Here is a 17,493-nt window from a genome sequence, read left to right on the forward strand (position 1 = left end):
TGAGGAAATAGTATGTCTCCTTATCTTGCAGTCGTCTTGTTCTGATCAGATAGGGCACAGTGAAAACCACCGTGTCATTACACTGACGACAAGCTTGATAATAGAAGTGAAGGTTAAAATGGGTCACGGGCTGTAAAAGTTAAAAAGTGAATGGAGAAAGATTCCTTACAGATAACGGCTGTGTCCTTTGTGGTTTCGCGGTGAGCACACGTACTCTGCCTGTTTTCAAGGAAATCCATCCCCCTATCTTCCAAACCTCTTATCCTGTTCACAGTCTCTTGAGCCTGTTTTCTACACCCTCGATTGGTCACCAGTCAATCGCAGGGCAACGTGAGACAGACTACCATTCGCTCTCACATTTAAAGATTGCTTGTGATATTTGTGCATGATATTCAAGACTGGTGCCGTTTTTTTTTTTCCGCGGATGACAAGACGAGTCTCACTTGCTGTGTTTGACAGGCTTTGTAATGGACACCTCATTGGGTCTTTCAACCACGCTCAGTCTGGCCCCTGGACCTTCACAAGACCTCTGGGAGCCCTCCGTTGACTCCCTATTGTCTGCATAAGTGTGTGAGTGTAGCAATGTGTGTGTGCATGTGCGTGTCTTTGGATGCCTCCCGGGGGCCAGGGACTCCTCTTTGTCTCTGCTTGGCCTGCTGTCAGATTGTGTCTTTGTTATGACAGTTGAGCTGCTTCTATACAGACTAAATCACCTCTCTCAGCTGTTCATTTACTGACCTAACCCCTGACAACACACACACACACACACACACACACACACATATACAACTCATACTCTTCTACTTCACTGCACCAAGTGAAAATCTTCACATTTTCCAAGGAGGAGAACAGAGGATGGAAGACAACAAGAGGATGAGAGGGAGGGGCAGGCCAAAGGGCATTTGTGTGACCTTTGTGACCTTTGTGTTGTTGGTGGGGTATTGGGAGCCAGTGGAAACAACAATCCGAGCTAATGAGTAACTACACGCTAGGTGCGACGCACAAACAGGCAGAAAGGGAGTCCAATTTGAATCAGATTCATTTGAGTGATAGTAACCAAATCTCTGCTGTCAATGTTAAATTGAGCAGCATTCTAAGATTGTTGAGTCAGCCAAAAAATTATACTGTGTTAGAGGCTTAGGTTTGAGTGTTATCAAACCCCATTTTTTAAATCCGCAAGTGTATAAGGTCCACTGTATCTCAGGCTGCATCATGCAAAGAAGATAAAGATTGACACCAGGAAAGGGTTAGAAAGTGAAAAGAGGAAGAGACTTGTCACAAGTGACATAACTCTTGCTTGTGTTCACGTTTTCTTGATGCCGACATGTGAATGTGTGCTTTTGTTTGTGGCTCACAGGAGAGCAAATGTTAGAGAAGCATTGACGTTACCGGGGCGATGGCCCAGGAGCGTAAAGTCGACAGCAATATAAAACCTGCGCTTTACCAGAATGCCTTTGTGCCGACTATGTGTGCCAGATCCGGTTGCCATGGAGACGAGAGGTCGATAGGGTAACGCGTCCTGGCGCAGACTTTCTCTCTCATGACCCTCTTTGCAGTCTTGATCTGTCACACACAATCATACACAGATGTTCACTCAGGTGTCTGTTGAGAAGTTACAACTTATAATATTCATTCCTCAAGGTGTCAAAGTCAAGGCCCAGAGTTCAAGATGTTACTCACTAGGCCACGCCCCCTCGCAGACACAAATCCTACAGTTTGGGTGACTTTTGGCAGAAATAAACTTTCATGCAACCTATTTATTTCTTTACGTTCTCTTTTATCATGTATTGTGTTTTCATATTTATTTTCTGCAATACTTGCCTTTATTTAAAACAGGTCAAAGAATAAGGCCATTTTTATTGCAAATTCATTTTATTTACAAATAAAACGAGTTACAATCTGGAATCAATTCCTTTATTTTCGCTGTAGATTAACAACATTTGGATTTGACTTCAAAAGATGAATATGAGACACCATTTCGCCATTGTCACCATTCCAGCTTTTATTTTCAAGAATTTACATCTGGATCTAATACAGCAACGTAAATGATAGCATTATAGGACACAATTTTAGGTGGAAAAAAACAACAACTACTGGAACAGAAACTGGAAACTGATTTACATTTGTGTACGATAACTGCATCAATCCTGGGACCCACTCAAGTTTTGTATTCTTAATATATTTGCAGGCTGTCTACAGCACCGCTTTCAGTTGTTTTGGAGTTTCACTTGGCTCAAATGCATGCTCCTATACGGTCCAGTCAAAAATGTGCCATTTATTGCAGCAAATAAACTGCTCTGATGCGTTGGCTGTTTTATTTAATTTAATTGTTTATTCATTTAAATCAGCAATTTGTAGCATGATGAATTGTCTTCCAATCATTTTGATTGCAGACCTTTATTTTTCCTTACCGGACCTCTTTCCAAATTCTTTTATTATGTTTAGATTTTATAATACAGTGCTATTTTTCTTTATGAAAAACATCTGCCTGTCATTTGTTGTTTGATTCTCAGTGTCTCAGACTTACTAATTGTGATCAAGTGAATTTCTCGATTCAACTTTTTTGACACTTTTCCCCAAACTGTGAAGACTTGTTATATGATTATAAGGAGGCCTATTGAATTTCTTTCTTCAGCAGTGGGCTGCTTTGCTCACTTCCGCCCTCTGTTGGCTAACCAATTATTCCGCTGATGTCGGCAATCCCACGGGCCTAGCCACTATATTAACCGAACCTAACCACCAATATTTTAGTTTTTCTAAATATCACTTAAAAAATGGACTCAGCGGTTTTCCTCTCCTACTGAAAAAAGTGAAGAAAATATTTGTTCGGTGTGATATTCCACCCTATCTGAAAATCTTGAAATCTTGAAAATGGGACAAGTCAGCATTTGAAAGACCATTCTGACACGTTCCTCTGTGGAGACTAATAAAAAGCATTTTCATGTTTGAAACACTTTCATTGGGAAAATAAATCACATTTGAGCTAAAATATTTATAGTGGTCCACGGATTGGGCTGCTTTTCCTGCTGGTTGATCTACTGCTGGTCCCACTGTGCAATCACTCTGTCAACAACACTCGATGCCGGACGTTACAGCAAGTTGAACTGGAGGGATATACGATTATTGATTTAATATTGGGAACCATAAACACATTTAAAAAAATCAGCCTTTTCAGGTGTTGAGATAGACAGGCAACATTATGCAGTCATGAGAAGTCATGGTCGTCTTGGCAGGACGAGCATCATCTAGGGGACACATTTTGCATTCTTAAAATATTTTTCTCATGACAGCTATTAAGCTCTTCCTCCTCACGCTGATCAAGTCCCCATGGCTTCAACAGACCGAGACGTTGACACTATTCAATAGTGTCCCTCACATTTGTCATCTTATTTGGGATTTGCGGGGTTCGAACGTAGACATTTTGCTGCCAAAGCTTTAAATAGCCTGTTGACCGCAGAAAATTTGGTTGACTGTGTGACAGGGAGCGTGAGCCTCTGCCAAGAAGTGGTTTGAGGAGCGTGTGTGTGCATGTGTGTGTAAGTAAATGCGAGTGTGTTTATGTGAGTGTTGGAGAGGAGTGGGGATAGCTGGGGAGGGCATTAGTGAATGGCTGCGCTATTGCATCCTCCCAGGAGACTTCTAAAACACATAGTGCCGTCTACACACACGCACACACGCACACACACATACGCGCACACACTGGCTCGTGAACCCGCCCCACTCATCCCCCTAAAACTCCCTGCATGTCTCCGCCATACCTCCACATCCTCGCACCGCCCCCTCAACTAAAGTCACCATACACGCTCTCTTCTCTGTCAGACGCACCGACAGAGCCAAGTGTGTGTGAGTGCGTTCATGTGGATCTGTTAGTGGGCTACTCGCGCGCTTAGTGCGTGGTCCCCAGGGGCCCGATGACAGGATAGCCGCGTGGCGTGACTTAAGCACCATCGGAACTCTTCACTTGTATGGTTGCTCCTTATGTGTTCTCTGAGGGGGTGAAGGTGAATGCAAAGTTTGGCTAAACTTTTGGAGAGCATCCTATATCTTCCTCCGTCCCCTGTGGCAGTGGATGCGCTCAAGGAGCGACGGACGCGAGAAGTGCGCGGACGCGCTGTGAAGTTGCGCGGCTGTACGGCCGGACGTGGCCGAAGCGCTGGATGCGAATGCGATGGATTAACAGCAGCAGCCTCGTCCGAAGCGCTCCCCTGTTTCCCTCCATTCCCCACCCGGACAAGGACTCTCCATCACGGGATTATTTCCACTCTCGACGACTTTCTGCTCCCCACCGAGCTGAGATGACAGAGGAGTGTGTGTTGCGGTGTGTGCTGATGCTCTGCTGTGCGCTCCTCTCGGCCAATGCCAGCAACTGGCTGTAAGTTCAAATCTCATGTTTTCCTCATTTTTTTTTTTTGAAGAAACTTTTGATGTAGCACCTTCACGTTGACCCATTATTAGATTCTCATTAATTAGCGTGACATCACTCATCTTCCCATACAAGCGCGAGTTAATCGTTGAATAGTCAGAATTCATAATTTACGAAACTCCCTTTGTGCACGCCCCCCCCCCTCCAAAAAATAATTGCAAGCACCTTTTGCATCTCAAAAAAAAAATAAAAAAATCAGGCGTATGCAGCTTGTCGTTTTAAAACTGCGCAAATGATGACTTGCCGTTTTGCAAGCAATCTTATGAAACTCGTATTCCAATAATTATTGGCTGTGTAGACGAATGGGTGCAACAGGTCTCTTGCATCACACCAATAATTCTCGTTAAAGAAGCCTTAAAGGATGACGAAGAGAGACACAGTAGACAGGCAACAGATAATTAAAACTACAAATCCTAAACGCCATGTAAATGGCAGAATTAAGAGCACTTCTTCACTCTCTGGGATTCGAGCCAGCGAGACACACTTTGATGTGAGGGATTCTGTGCTTTTCAGATTTATTTTTCAAATCACAATGTGAAAAAGGAGGCAGTCCTCCAAATGATCAGTCATTCACCAGCCCATGTGTAATTTATGATAGCTTGCCTGTGATGCAAAAAGACTTGAAATAATGCTTTGGAAGTGAGGGATTCTGTGCTTTTCAGATTTATTTTTCAAATCACAATGTGAAAAAGGAGGCAGTCCTCCAAATGATCAGTCATTCACCAGCCCATGTGTAATTTATGATAGCTTGCCTGTGATGCAAAAAGACTTGAAATAATGCTTTGGAAGATCAATTCTGCAAGTGGACAGCAACCCAACAACGAAGATAAGGAATGCACGATGTATAATCTACCTTGTGCAAAGTGCTCGGGTCGCATGTGTGTGCCTGCTCTTCCTGCGCTCGGAGGGAGGCGGATGGGATGGGTTCGGTGGCTTTCTTGCATTCCTCTGCACAGGCGCGATTCCACGTCTCTTATCTTCCAACACGTTTTACTTCAGGAGGACCATTCCATTTCATTGCACAAAATCGAGGCCCCAGAGTGGCTTTCATGGGCCAAATGAAATAATACTGATGAGTTGTAGAACATGTCACGGCACGGTGCGCAAGCACGAGTAACCTTACAACCTGTAATTTGTAATTCATTATTCCGCTTGTCAATTCTGTTGAAACCGTGTACATTTAAGACTAATCTGATGTTGACATTAAGATAACTGCATACGGAGTGGCTGTAAGAAGAAGAAGAAGCCACGTGAAAGCTTTGCCAAACACCTTGAACTCTGTCACCGAGTGCAGAGTAATTGTGCTGTTTGTGACTGAAGGCGTGGTGACAGCAGAGGCATGTACAGGCAGGCTTGAGGAGCTGCCAGTCTGCTTGCTCGGTGGGATTACTCCTCTGCGATGGCTGTGCTGTGTGCAATGTGCGTGGAACTGTACACGTTGATGTTCACTTTCACCTTCCACCTTCAAATGCAGGTAGAGGCGCCCGACATACGACGCGCGCAATTAACTTGTTTCCGTGCAAGTATATGACGCGCCTCACAGATATCGCCGCATCTAACTTTTCTGATTTGATTTTTTTATATATATATTTGTGGACTATAATTCTCTCTCAAATGTACACTTTTTTTTTTCAATGCGTCCAATTTCCGTACTTTTACATTCGGGTGACTTTACTTTTCCGTTATGGGAACAGCAACCTGCAATCAGATTTGGAGGCAATTGAAAGCAGGTGCTGATGACTGATTCAATTCAAAATGTTACCAAAAAAAGTAAATGATTGGAAGTAAATGAGCTATTTTGACATTTGACAGCAAAATAAAAATAAAACTTTTTTTTTTTAATTGTAATATTGACAAACTCACTCAGTAACACTTCTTCTCACTGCGTACATATCTGTGTGCGCAACGCCATTTGGAGAATGTACTGGCAGGAGTGCTCACTGAAAAATGTTGTGATTTACTGTGGAAGAAATTTGGTTCTTTTTACAGGGGAGGTGTAAATGTTAGGTGGACCTGGCCCAGTGCAGGTAACAGCTGTGTCGAAGAAGAATTTGGACCTGTGGGGCCTCGTTTTAGTCATGCTGCAGCAAGAACCAATGCAGAGCAGTAAAGGAGATACAATTGCTGTATGGTGGTTCGCAGCAAAAAGAAAGTTTTGGAATTGAGATTTTTTGTTTTTTTTACATTTTTGTGCAGTCATTGCTGCTTTTAAATACTTCAGGGATTGACATGTCCCATAAAATTATAATTTTGAAAATATGATATGCAAGAGAAAAAACGTGGGCAGATTAGGAATCATCTAGAAATGTTAACTTGCATTTCTGAATAAATTTAGTTTTTACCCGTGTAATTAATATACATTAATCCCTTGCTACATCACGGTTCGATTATCGCGGCTTCAGTACATCGCGACCCTCCCCCCAAAGAAATTCACAAATTCAAAATAAACCTTCTAGATTGAGAAATTATGGCACAAAAAATCAAGACAGGGAGTGTCCACACAATTGCAGTACATTCACTTGTACCTTCTTTTATAAAAAAAAACTTGTGATAATAATAAGAGCTCTAAAAACATATTTACAGATGGAACGTTGTCATAAATAAAATGCTATAATAATAAGCGTTCCAAAAACACATTTACAGTATGTACACGTGTACCTTGTTATAAAAAAGGATATAATGATCAAATAGTTCTAAAATCATATTTATAGTATGTATACTTTCGCTACATATACATATGTCACACACACGTATCATATTTATATTATTTATACATTATTTTCTGTATGTCATTTGTACTCCATATCAATATAGTATTTACATGTTTGAAACTATTATATAATGTTCTAATGATAACATATGCACTTATATGGTTTAATATACACTTATTGATACACAAACAATGTATGTATGTTAAAAAAACGGGTGACACTACTTTGCAGACATATCGTGGGTGGTCTTGGAACCAATTATCCGCGATAAACGAGGGATTACTGCAATCCTACAGGAGAGCGACATTGTTAATTTATCAACTGTTAATTCATGACATTTTGAATGAAATCTTTATTAATAGTGAAATGGCAATGCTGCTCCATTATATCAATTAGCTACAATGGAATGTGGTGAACAGGACACGCATCAAAAAAAACAGTAGACGGCGTTCTAACATTAGATAGGAATACACGATGATGCAAATAATATTCCCCTTAATGTCCTACGAGTAGCGTGAAGGTGTTTTACATGTCATTGTTGGCTCAGTGTGTGTGCAGTTGAGCACATGTCCCATCTAACCATGGTGAGGTGCTAAAGAGATGCCAGCGTAACCAGAGAAAGCAGCAGAGACCTTGGCAGCACACGCTGGCGCCTCACACTTTGTTCCCCTTCACATGACTGCAATGAGGTTGCGACATGTTATTTCAAGCCCTCTTGTCACCGCCGGGCGCGCAATTATCATGGCACACTTGAATCAGCGGGGGGAATCGCTCGCGTTGACCAGATTAGGACTCGGATTAGTTGAGGGCAGATGGGAGCGACGGGGAACCGGCGAGCGGGCGGCCTCACTGAAAGATGAGATACAATTGTGGCACTCGGCAGAGAAGTGCGGCAGGCTTTCGGGAGACATAACACACCATCTGGCGGCGACCGAGGAGGCCCAACGAATGGCTGCATGTGAGCAGCTGATTGTGCACCGTTCTGCCTCTTAAGATGAGTGACTTTCACTGTGATTGTATTTCTTTTACGGGCAGCAGTGCCTTATATACAGTTTGTGCCAAAAGTATTGGAACAGAAGATGTTTCAGTTCTTGTTTGCGTCTGGGCTTCTGTCTCCTCCTCAGGTGGTAAAACGCATGCTATATTGGGTAAAGATCCAGTGATTGATTGATTGATTGATTGATTGATTGATTGATTGATTGATTGATTGATTGGCTGCAGACCGTTAGTTGAGCTAGTTGACCCAAAGCAGCGGCTAAAGGCTGCAGCTCATTTGTGATAGCTATCAAAAAATGTATGGCTGGGTTAAAAATATAAAAAGAATAATGCTTTTGTGTTTCTGTTTTCAGATTAGATGATGAGAATACATATTTCGCATAACTAAGCCGTGGCATCGTGAGGGTTGCAAGGGCTTGTGACGAATCAAATATTTGCACAATCTATCATCTGATCCAGCAGCTTCTGGGCATCTACTATTGAGATGTTTTTTTTATTATATCTGTTTTGTTGGTTTACGTCCAAAAATGTGAAAGTGAGTCGCAAACGGCGAACTCTTGCTCCACCACATTCTCATCAAGGCTGCAGAGGACAGTACGGGACCAAAATGCGCATTATTGTTTCGCATTTCTCCAGGCTGGCCTTAGTGCGTACGCACATACCTGACCCTTTCATGACCTACATCCGCATTTCATTCTGATCTAACGTTGAAAAGGCTACGTTTGAAGAAGGAGACTCGGCGGTGATGAGGTGGGAAGCAAATATGTATTCTAGCCTCCCACACAGATACGTCTTTCTCCATACAAATATGTGCGTACAACACAGAGTTTACACATGTGCGATAACTGTGTAAACAGAAAGCTGGATGGTGCGTGTCCACACTTGCCCACTTGGTGTGACTGATCGCAATTCCGCAAGCGAGGACATTTCTGCATCTTGCAAATGAATGAACTTGAGTCTTTTATGAACCCTCAAAGAAAAATGTCATACAAATTTGGCGTAACATTATTATTCTAATACTTTCACTTAGATCCTCCTAATAATGGAATCCAGTGGTGAGCCAGATTGGCCAGTCGATGAACAACGTTCTAATCCACACATCCTTTGTCTGCCACTTATTCAGGTGTGTTTAAGCCTTCACCGGCTGACTTTGGACAAGAGGCAGGGTACGCTCTAGACTGGTCGCCAGTTAAGAGGACACACACAGCCAAACGATTAACAAATAATTCAGTGTTTTTCTTCTTTTTTTTAAACCCAACACGATTTTTTTTGTAATGTGCGCACGCACGGACACCCACACAGGCCTCCAATGATTCCGAGCCTTATTGGGCAATGGCACGGATACCCTGGCGAGAGGTTAGTCCATGGGTTTTACTGTCTTTCATTTGTTTTCCCAAATTGGCGTGAAACGGTGGAGATGTGAATGTGTCTGTGTTTCTGCGTGTGAGGCTTGTGCTGTTGGCAGGACACTTTATTTTTAGGGGGCAATGAGCTCTAGTGGAGCCACCAGCATATAAATACACCCAGACACACGTGTAAGCACATAAACACACCAACAAACAAACATATTACCATAGTATCGGGCTTGCCTCACATTTTTCCGCCTATTCACACCGCCTGACTTCCACCTTCTTGTTTTTTTCAACTTCAAATATACCCTGCACACTTCATTCTGGATGAGGTCATTTAATTGACTACTGCAGAGAACAGAACATTTCTGTAAAGAGATTTTATCAAGGCAGATGTCACAGCACCTCACAAGTAGGGCGTCACAATAAACTAATGGCACAGCGCCCTCTACAGGTGGCAGTACATACAAGTACAAATGGTTACTGGAATAGTCTCCAACTTGAGGCTGGTACCTTCCCAAAAGTTTGAGAAAGTAAATCTAAATGCTAAGTTGCCCAACAGAATTCTCTCCATTACCTTTCTGTAGAGTTTACACGCAAGAAAAATGTGCTATTTCAAAACCACTGCCAAAGCATCGAACCAAACCGTGACCCTGAACAGGAGTAATTGATTTACAAAATAGATGCACAGAACAATTTTGGATGGAAACAATATAAATTGCCTGTTTTAAAAACACAACCATCATGTGGATTTCTCATGGTGTCCAACCGTTTCCCTTCTTGTCAGTATTTTCTGTGCAAGATAACAGCAAAAGTCATAAAAGTCTCCCCCGTCTGGATTTATCTGTTATTTTCACAAGGTTGCGGGGGGTTCCAAGTGGGAGGCTTGGTTCATTCCACCTGGCCCGAAGAGCATCCGTGGGCCGCTGGTGTGTTTGTGTTGTATTATGGCCTTCACAGCGCCGCCGGCTCCAGCGGGTTTAGGCCCGTGGGATTCATGCAAGGAAAGCGGGAGAGAGGGACGGGGAGGAGACGTGAGCTGCCAATGTGTTTCTCCGCGCTGCCCTTCTATGGGTTGACTCCTCTGCTTGTGGGCTGGGATATTTTGTCAACCTCGTGGAAAGAAAGCAACGGTATACAATGCAAAATGAGCAGATAAGAAGATGCAGGGTTGAAAGTGAAATACACCCGCTCAAGGTCTGTCTGTTCCTTTCCCATGACTTGACATGAAAACACGCATCCTGATAAAGTCTCATGAATAGTATTAAAAAAATCTCAGACAGAGGCCTTTATTTTGATCAACTATATGTATGAAAAATAATGTCCATCAAATGCAATGCCATTCTGAATGATCTGAAAAGTCAGCACTGAAGGAAATTTTCTCATTGCCTTTTTTTTTTAGTGCAGCTTTCTAAATTTTCAATGCACATGTGACACTCCAATGTGTCCCTAATAGTTACGTCTACACATCCATTACACAAAACACTAGCCAGTGTGTAAAACTGAGGGTTCAGGTGTCCCTCAGGGTCAAAATGAACTCACTTAGTCGCTGGCATTATTTCCGTGATGCTGGAAATGAAGACGCCAAGTCGCAGACTTTTTGTGCGCTTGCATACCAGACTCCCATCATGGAAACTGTGTCCGCCTTCATAATGAAGACCTTCTAAGTAAATCGCAATAAAGTGAGTGAGTGTGAGGTCACTTCCAAGTGTGTAGTGTATGCTGATGGGTCTGGCTGAGATGCTGTGGAGTGGCAAAGATCGGGGTTATCGCGCTGCTGAGTGCTGAATACTAACATTCATTGTCTGCTTGGGTCCAGCGTGGCCTTCAAAGAGGCAGCGGGAGAGGAGGATTATCGGCGCTGTTGAGAGGATGAGATGAGAGCGGAGCTGCAAAGAAAGAGGTGTTTCACCTCTCCAACTTTTGAAAGGATGACAGACAGGTTACCTGTTGCTCTGCAATTTGTCTTCCCATAAGATTGGAAATCCATTTCAGGCTCAAATTGTTGTTTTCATTAAAACAAATTAATCGGGTTTTTTTCAGTTTTGGGAATTTGATATTGTTTTGAATACATTTCTTTCTTTCATTTTATGTTTGTTTGTTAGTTTTTTTTCTTGTTTTTTTTTCGGTGTCCTCAATAGGTTTTTCTGTGTTCACCTGTTCTTGTCGGCCAATCAGCTCCCTCGGCCTCTCGTGTCTTGTTCAGGTGTTCCTCGTGGTCTCGTCAGTATGTTTGTATTTAGTTCCCTGTTACCTTTCGGTCATTCTTGCTTTTTGTTGTTATCATGGTCCCCTTTGTGATTCTGTTACAAGTTTTGCTTTGTACCTTGTTTTTTGTTTCTGAGTTTTTAATACTTTGGTCATTGAACTTATTCCCCCAATGATTCAGAGAATTGACTCCTTGAATGTCCATGAAGCTCAGAATCTGTCTGCCTTTGCCTAAATAAAATCCACCAAAATAGTGTTACCCCACCTGCGCCACAACTTAGACCTGCTTTTAGCTGGCAGTGTGTAATAGAAAATGTCAGATGGAACACCCAGCAAGGCACAACGTCCCAAGCACAATAAACTAGACTTTAAAAAGAAGATATGCCAGTTTTGTGCGCCTGTCTATTCAAATAGCCGCTCAGATCTTTCTTTTGAAGAAGTGTCAAACAAATGCTCCGCAAAGCAAAAAGCAAACGTGCACAGATTAAAGCTTTTAATACTGATCTGAGTCGTGAGCATCTTTGAGGTCTTGCGCGATTTGCGGATGTCACGTGCGACAAATTCAATTGAATATGATGTTCTCGTGGATGGCATTAAAACGGGAGATCTTTTAGCGTGTGCTGTAACAATTATTTTATTTACAAAATGGGAAAACCAATAGGTTAGTATTTAGAATATCCCAGTAAAGTGCTATCAATAATTTCAGCAGAATTTGCCAAGCCTTGGATATGTGCCACTCCATTCCACTGAGACAGACACACAAGGGCTTTGCAGAGGTATGTGTGGTCTTGGGAACTCATAAAACGGGCTTCAGAAACCTTAAGGAAAACCATGCACACTCCAAGAGAATAACAGCCTTCAAGTCCGTCCCAGGGCCATTTGAATGTACTCGCGTTACTTGTGCTGAGCTCTTTAGAGATGTTTTTAGGCTCATCTCTATAGCAAATTCAAGCCCTGCCTTCTGTTCTTTTCGCAAATGGTGTTTTGCATCTTCTGTCATCAAATGCAGCTGTTTTCCTCGCTCCCCCCCCCATTCTACATCTGTTTCCTTGTACACCGATGCGTTCTCTGTTCTTCAGGACATTTCGAACGAGTGTATTAGCTCCGACCAATGTTTTTGCACTGGCTCTTCTCTTACCTTCATGATCTTGAGCTTTCATATTGTTTACAGAATATTAGGTTGATTAATCAATGCAAGAGGTCACACACACCTCTGCAATCCTAATCAAAGTTAACATATGTTCCTATGCTTTGGCTTGCATGAAAATGCCGTAATTTCAGGACTATAAACCACACCAGCAAAAATTAGGGGAAATCCTGTTTTGTTAATATATAAGCAGCAATATCATGTGTTTTCATATTTAATTTCCATATATAAGAGAATATGCACAAATCAAAAAGTTATGAAAAATCCAAAGATAAATCACACTGGACTAGAAGGCACAGTCGGTAGAATAAAATGATAAGCAGTCTAAATTGTAGTGTACTGAGAATACATAGGCTCTGCTTATGATAAATGTGTTATTGTGTTTGTTAAATTTAAGATGAGCTTGATAATGGACTTTGTTTTGTCAAACTGTTGCTTCTGCCACATTTTTCAAACATGAGCAAGAGCAGGGGACTCGTTTCAGACTCAACAAGCAATCAAACATGTCAGGAACCTTTGAGCGCTTTAGACGGTACATCATCAAGGCTCCGACCTCAAAGGGGAATTCAGCGTCGGAAATTGTGAAAGCCTATTTCTGTAAAGCGCAGCTGGGCCTGCAGATATGAGAGTGAAGTGAGTTGGGGCGGTTGTGTGTGCATGTGGAGGTGAGGGGGGGGCATCAACAGCGATGCCATTTTCTCACACGTCTACAATTGTGTGTGTATGCGGTATATCTTTCTGACCTGTCTGGCCTAGAGGTGCTGTCTGTGATAAACCACTTTCCCTCCTCAGAGTGTAGTCACAGCCAAACCTTCATCCAAAACATTCTCACAACATCATGGGAACTGAGCCTGCAGGACAAAATCTGAATGACGGTTTATAACAAAGACGCGCATCCCTGTTTGAACCACAATTGCAAGCAAAAACTACACGCAGGAGACTTGGTGCAGCTGTTTTTTCACGACTCGGATGCTTTCCTTATCGCTTGATCCATTTTAATTAAACCCTAGTTTGTTTACCCACTTGGTGATTTTTGATTTACGTACGCATCTATAAGGTGCACTTAAAATAATTACATTTTCTTAAATATCGATGGTTCGGCTGATGGAGTTATTTGAAATTGATTTATTTGCTGAACTACTGCAGAGCTGTTGGCTTTTTATAAAATGATTTCCGTGTCTTTTATCTTCTCTTCCATCAGGTACCTGGCCAAGCTGTCGTCAGTCGGAAGCATCCGGGATGAAGAGACGTGCGAGAGGTTACGAGGCCTCATTCAAAGACAGGTGCATTGACCCACAATGCTGTTTTCCATTCGTACGAGTTTATTCTCAGTGTAGCGGTAGTTAGGATTTATTTCTTGGTACGTCGACTGCATTTGTTTGAGATGTCTTCTGAGATTCTATTCCGCTGCAGGTTCAGATCTGTAAGCGCAGCGTGGAGGTGATGGACGCGGTGCGCCGTGGTGCTCAGCTGGCCATTGATGAGTGTCAGTTCCAGTTCCGGAACCGTCGTTGGAATTGCTCCACTCTCGAGAGCATGCCTGTGTTTGGCAAAGTGGTCACCCAGAGTAAGTTTATGAGAAAAGAGCTCGATGAGTTCACTAATTGTCATACTTCTTAAACGCGGTCTTCATTTGTCCGTTTTTGTGCATAATGAGTCATTGTGTGTATGTGCGCGTGTGTGTGTGTGTGTGTGTGTGTGTGTGTGTGTGTGTGTGTGTGTTCTAGGCACCCGTGAGGCCGCCTTTGTGTATGCCATCTCAGCAGCCAGTGTGGCGTTTGCGGTCACAAGGGCCTGCAGCAGTGGAGAGCTCGAAAAATGCGGCTGTGACCACAACGTACATGGAGTCAGTCCAGAGGGTGTGTATCGCTCACTCCCGCTTGCAAATACATAAGCAGAAAAACGACGACGGCAGCAACACATCGAAGCAATTATACTTTGAATATTTGGAAAGAACAACTCTTGAATATCTAATTATCTGATGTTGAAAAGTTCAGAAAATAGCTTGTTTAATTCTTCCATTATAAAGCCCGAGCTATGTAGAAATATCAACTTAAGTACCAAAAATAAATAATGCTGTTGGTGAAATGTGTATTAAGTCAAAGTGGTGCTTGTGTGATTATCACTGAGTCAGTGTTGTGCTGGTGTCAGGCTGCGGTTGCAGCCAGACAGCAAAACAATGAGACCTCTTATAAGTCAAATGCAAAGCTGCTGACTTGTGGCTAACACTTTGCTGGTTCAACACTATGAGGATCACCTCAGACATTTCTCTGTCATTCGATACCATATTTTGGGGGGGTTAGCTTTTTTTGGGGTATGTATTTTAATGATATTCTAACGTCTTGTCGCAGGATTCCAGTGGTCGGGCTGCAGTGACAACATTGCTTACGGAGTGGCTTTTTCTCAGTCCTTTGTGGACGTGAGGGAAAGGAGTAAAGGCCAGTCTTCCAGTCGGGCCCTCATGAACCTGCACAACAATGAGGCCGGCAGGAAGGTAACTCATAGCGCGACCTGTAGAATCGCATGCAAAGTCCTTGGATTTATTCATTGATTTATTCTGTCAATTTTTCAGGCCATCCTGGCTCACATGCGTGTGGAGTGCAAATGTCACGGAGTGTCCGGCTCATGTGAGGTGAAGACCTGCTGGAAAGCAATGCCCCCCTTTCGCAAAGTGGGCAACATCATCAAGGAGAAGTTTGATGGGGCCACTGAGGTGGAGCAGCGCAAAATGGGCTCCGCCAAAGTCCTGGTCCCTCGTAACTCCCAGTTCAAACCTCACACTGATGAAGATCTGGTCTACTTAGAACCCAGTCCAGACTTCTGCGAGCATGATCCCCGCACGCCGGGCATGCTGGGTACAGTGGGGCGACAGTGCAACAGAACCTCAAAGGCCATCGACGGCTGCGAGCTGATGTGCTGCGGCCGCGGCTTTCAGACGCAGCAGGTGGAGGTCGTGGACAGGTGCAGCTGTAAATTCCACTGGTGCTGCTACGTCAAATGCAAGCAGTGCCGCAAAATGGTGGAGATGCACACTTGTCGATGATGAAATGGACACTGCTGACCAACTTCACAAACCATCACAACTAGAGAGCACACTGAGGACACGTAAAGCTCCCTCTTCGGCTGGGTAGGACCAAAGCTTTGTGCTACTTGTCGACGGAAACACGGCGAGTCACAGAGAAGTGCGTGGACATCCACTTCCTCATCGTGCCGTTTGTGTCGTCTCAATTAGAAAGCGTTGTCTCCCTCCCTCTACGTCTTCTTGTAATGTTTAACTTATTTGTTGAGACTGAGGATCTTATCTGAGATTGACTAAGAAGGAGGGAGCAGTCTGCTGGAGATAAGGAGAGACAAACAGCATCCCTGGATGGGTGGGGTTGAGGGGTTTGGGTCGTTGGGGGGGGGGGCTGATGGCACTCCGTCCTTGCTGCTCCTACTGCTGCTGCTTTGGGGACTCAATCAGTGCCGCACGTCAAGGGAGCATCAAGAAAAGACTGAACCAGTCGTACATGGACTTCACATGATTTGCTTTCTGTGTGTGTATGGCTGCACTGAGCTAAGATTTTATCACGTCGAGTTGTGTGGTTGGCACCACGCGGCGCCGTGATGCCGCTCTACTTAGACACACACATGGGGACACGTTTTCTGCCAATGAAAGCCACTATCATCTCCTTCCTCTCCTGTAAACTCACAGCATGAGCACTAATGGTTAAAAAAAAGAAGAAAAAAAAACACTCACACTCGGAAAATATTGCTCAATAAGATCCGTACCCATCAATGGATAATAGAGAAAAGAAATGTCCACCCTGTTTACACCGAGCGGCACGGTTTGGTTGAGGTCGGAATGAAATGAAGTTTTCCCGCTGTAAACATTTTATGACTGGTGCCCAAAAATAACTGAATTGTAGAGGACCACAGGCATTGCGTTCCACAGGTCATGGTCCTCTTCTTTGCGCTGGGTAGAAATCAACATCCTTCAGGTCGCAAGGTTATTGATCCCCTATCGTATGTGGTTTGCCGCATGCAACCAACACATGAATCAGACCCAACACAAACACCAAGACATTGGAAACGTGCCGGTTGGTCGCTGAGCATGCTCATCGTGCATGATGACTGAAGCACTTTCTGTTCGACCGCACATGAAGCCCCCACTCCGCAGCAACTGACAACATGTGACCACACGCGGCCAATTTGTCCCAGCGAAAAGCCACGCTTGCCTATAATAATGTGCTATCGTAATCATAATGTAGATCTGTAAACACTGAAGATTATAACTGCCTATGAATGTATGTTCATCTTGAATATATGCTGTGTCAAATACATATGTTGTCCCCGACTGCTCTTTTCAAATGTCTGGATGTAATCAAGAGAGAAAAGTAAGAAAAGTGATGATGGAAAAGAACGGATCCCCCACTAACACTGAATAGGCTCATAGACATTTAGCCTAGCAAGCCACACCCACTACGAAAGCGACGAGTCGGGATTTCCGGCCTACGTCGATATAAGAAGAACCACCTCAGTTTTGTTTGGATCCATTGTGACATTAAAAACAACGAAACGATGTTTTTGTTGAGACTTTCTTCGTATCAGCGCACAGCGAGACGCTACCGTGTGTGAGGTTCTCTCAAGGTAGCTCGCATCACATGACCGCAAAACCAC

The 17,493-nt window shown here is 43.4% G+C and overlaps 1 protein-coding gene across 1 annotated transcript; it reads left to right on the forward strand.

The window, feature by feature from the left end:
* Window positions 1-3,830: 3,830 nt before the first annotated feature.
* On the forward strand, window positions 3,831-17,386 carry wnt4 (wingless-type MMTV integration site family, member 4). Its single transcript, XM_085923504.1, has 6 exons — window positions 3,831-4,372; window positions 14,036-14,117; window positions 14,248-14,401; window positions 14,562-14,693; window positions 15,186-15,328; window positions 15,407-17,386. The coding sequence occupies exons 1-6, from the start codon at window positions 4,158-4,160 to the stop codon at window positions 15,875-15,877; spliced, it is 1,197 nt and encodes a 398-aa protein (XP_085779630.1). The 5' UTR covers window positions 3,831-4,157; the 3' UTR covers window positions 15,878-17,386.
* Window positions 17,387-17,493: the final 107 nt, after the last annotated feature.

Source organism: Syngnathus leptorhynchus, chromosome 11, assembly GCF_054491065.1.
Source record: "Syngnathus leptorhynchus isolate UIUO chromosome 11, UIUO_Slep, whole genome shotgun sequence".
Classification (NCBI taxonomy): Eukaryota; Metazoa; Chordata; class Actinopteri; order Syngnathiformes; family Syngnathidae; genus Syngnathus; species Syngnathus leptorhynchus.

What these genes read in the sequence shown, in the direction of transcription:
- wnt4 (XM_085923504.1), top strand. Translation starts at nt 4,158, where the DNA reads ATGCGAATGCGATGGATTAACAGCAGCAGCCTCGTCCGAAGCGCTCCC. An exon ending in GAGGCCTCATTCAAAGACAG is followed by an intron (nt 14,118 to 14,247) that starts GTGCATTGACCC and finishes ATTCCGCTGCAG; the next exon opens with GTTCAGATCTGTAAGCGCAG. An exon ending in ACATGGAGTCAGTCCAGAGG is followed by an intron (nt 14,694 to 15,185) that starts GTGTGTATCGCT and finishes GTCTTGTCGCAG; the next exon opens with GATTCCAGTGGTCGGGCTGC.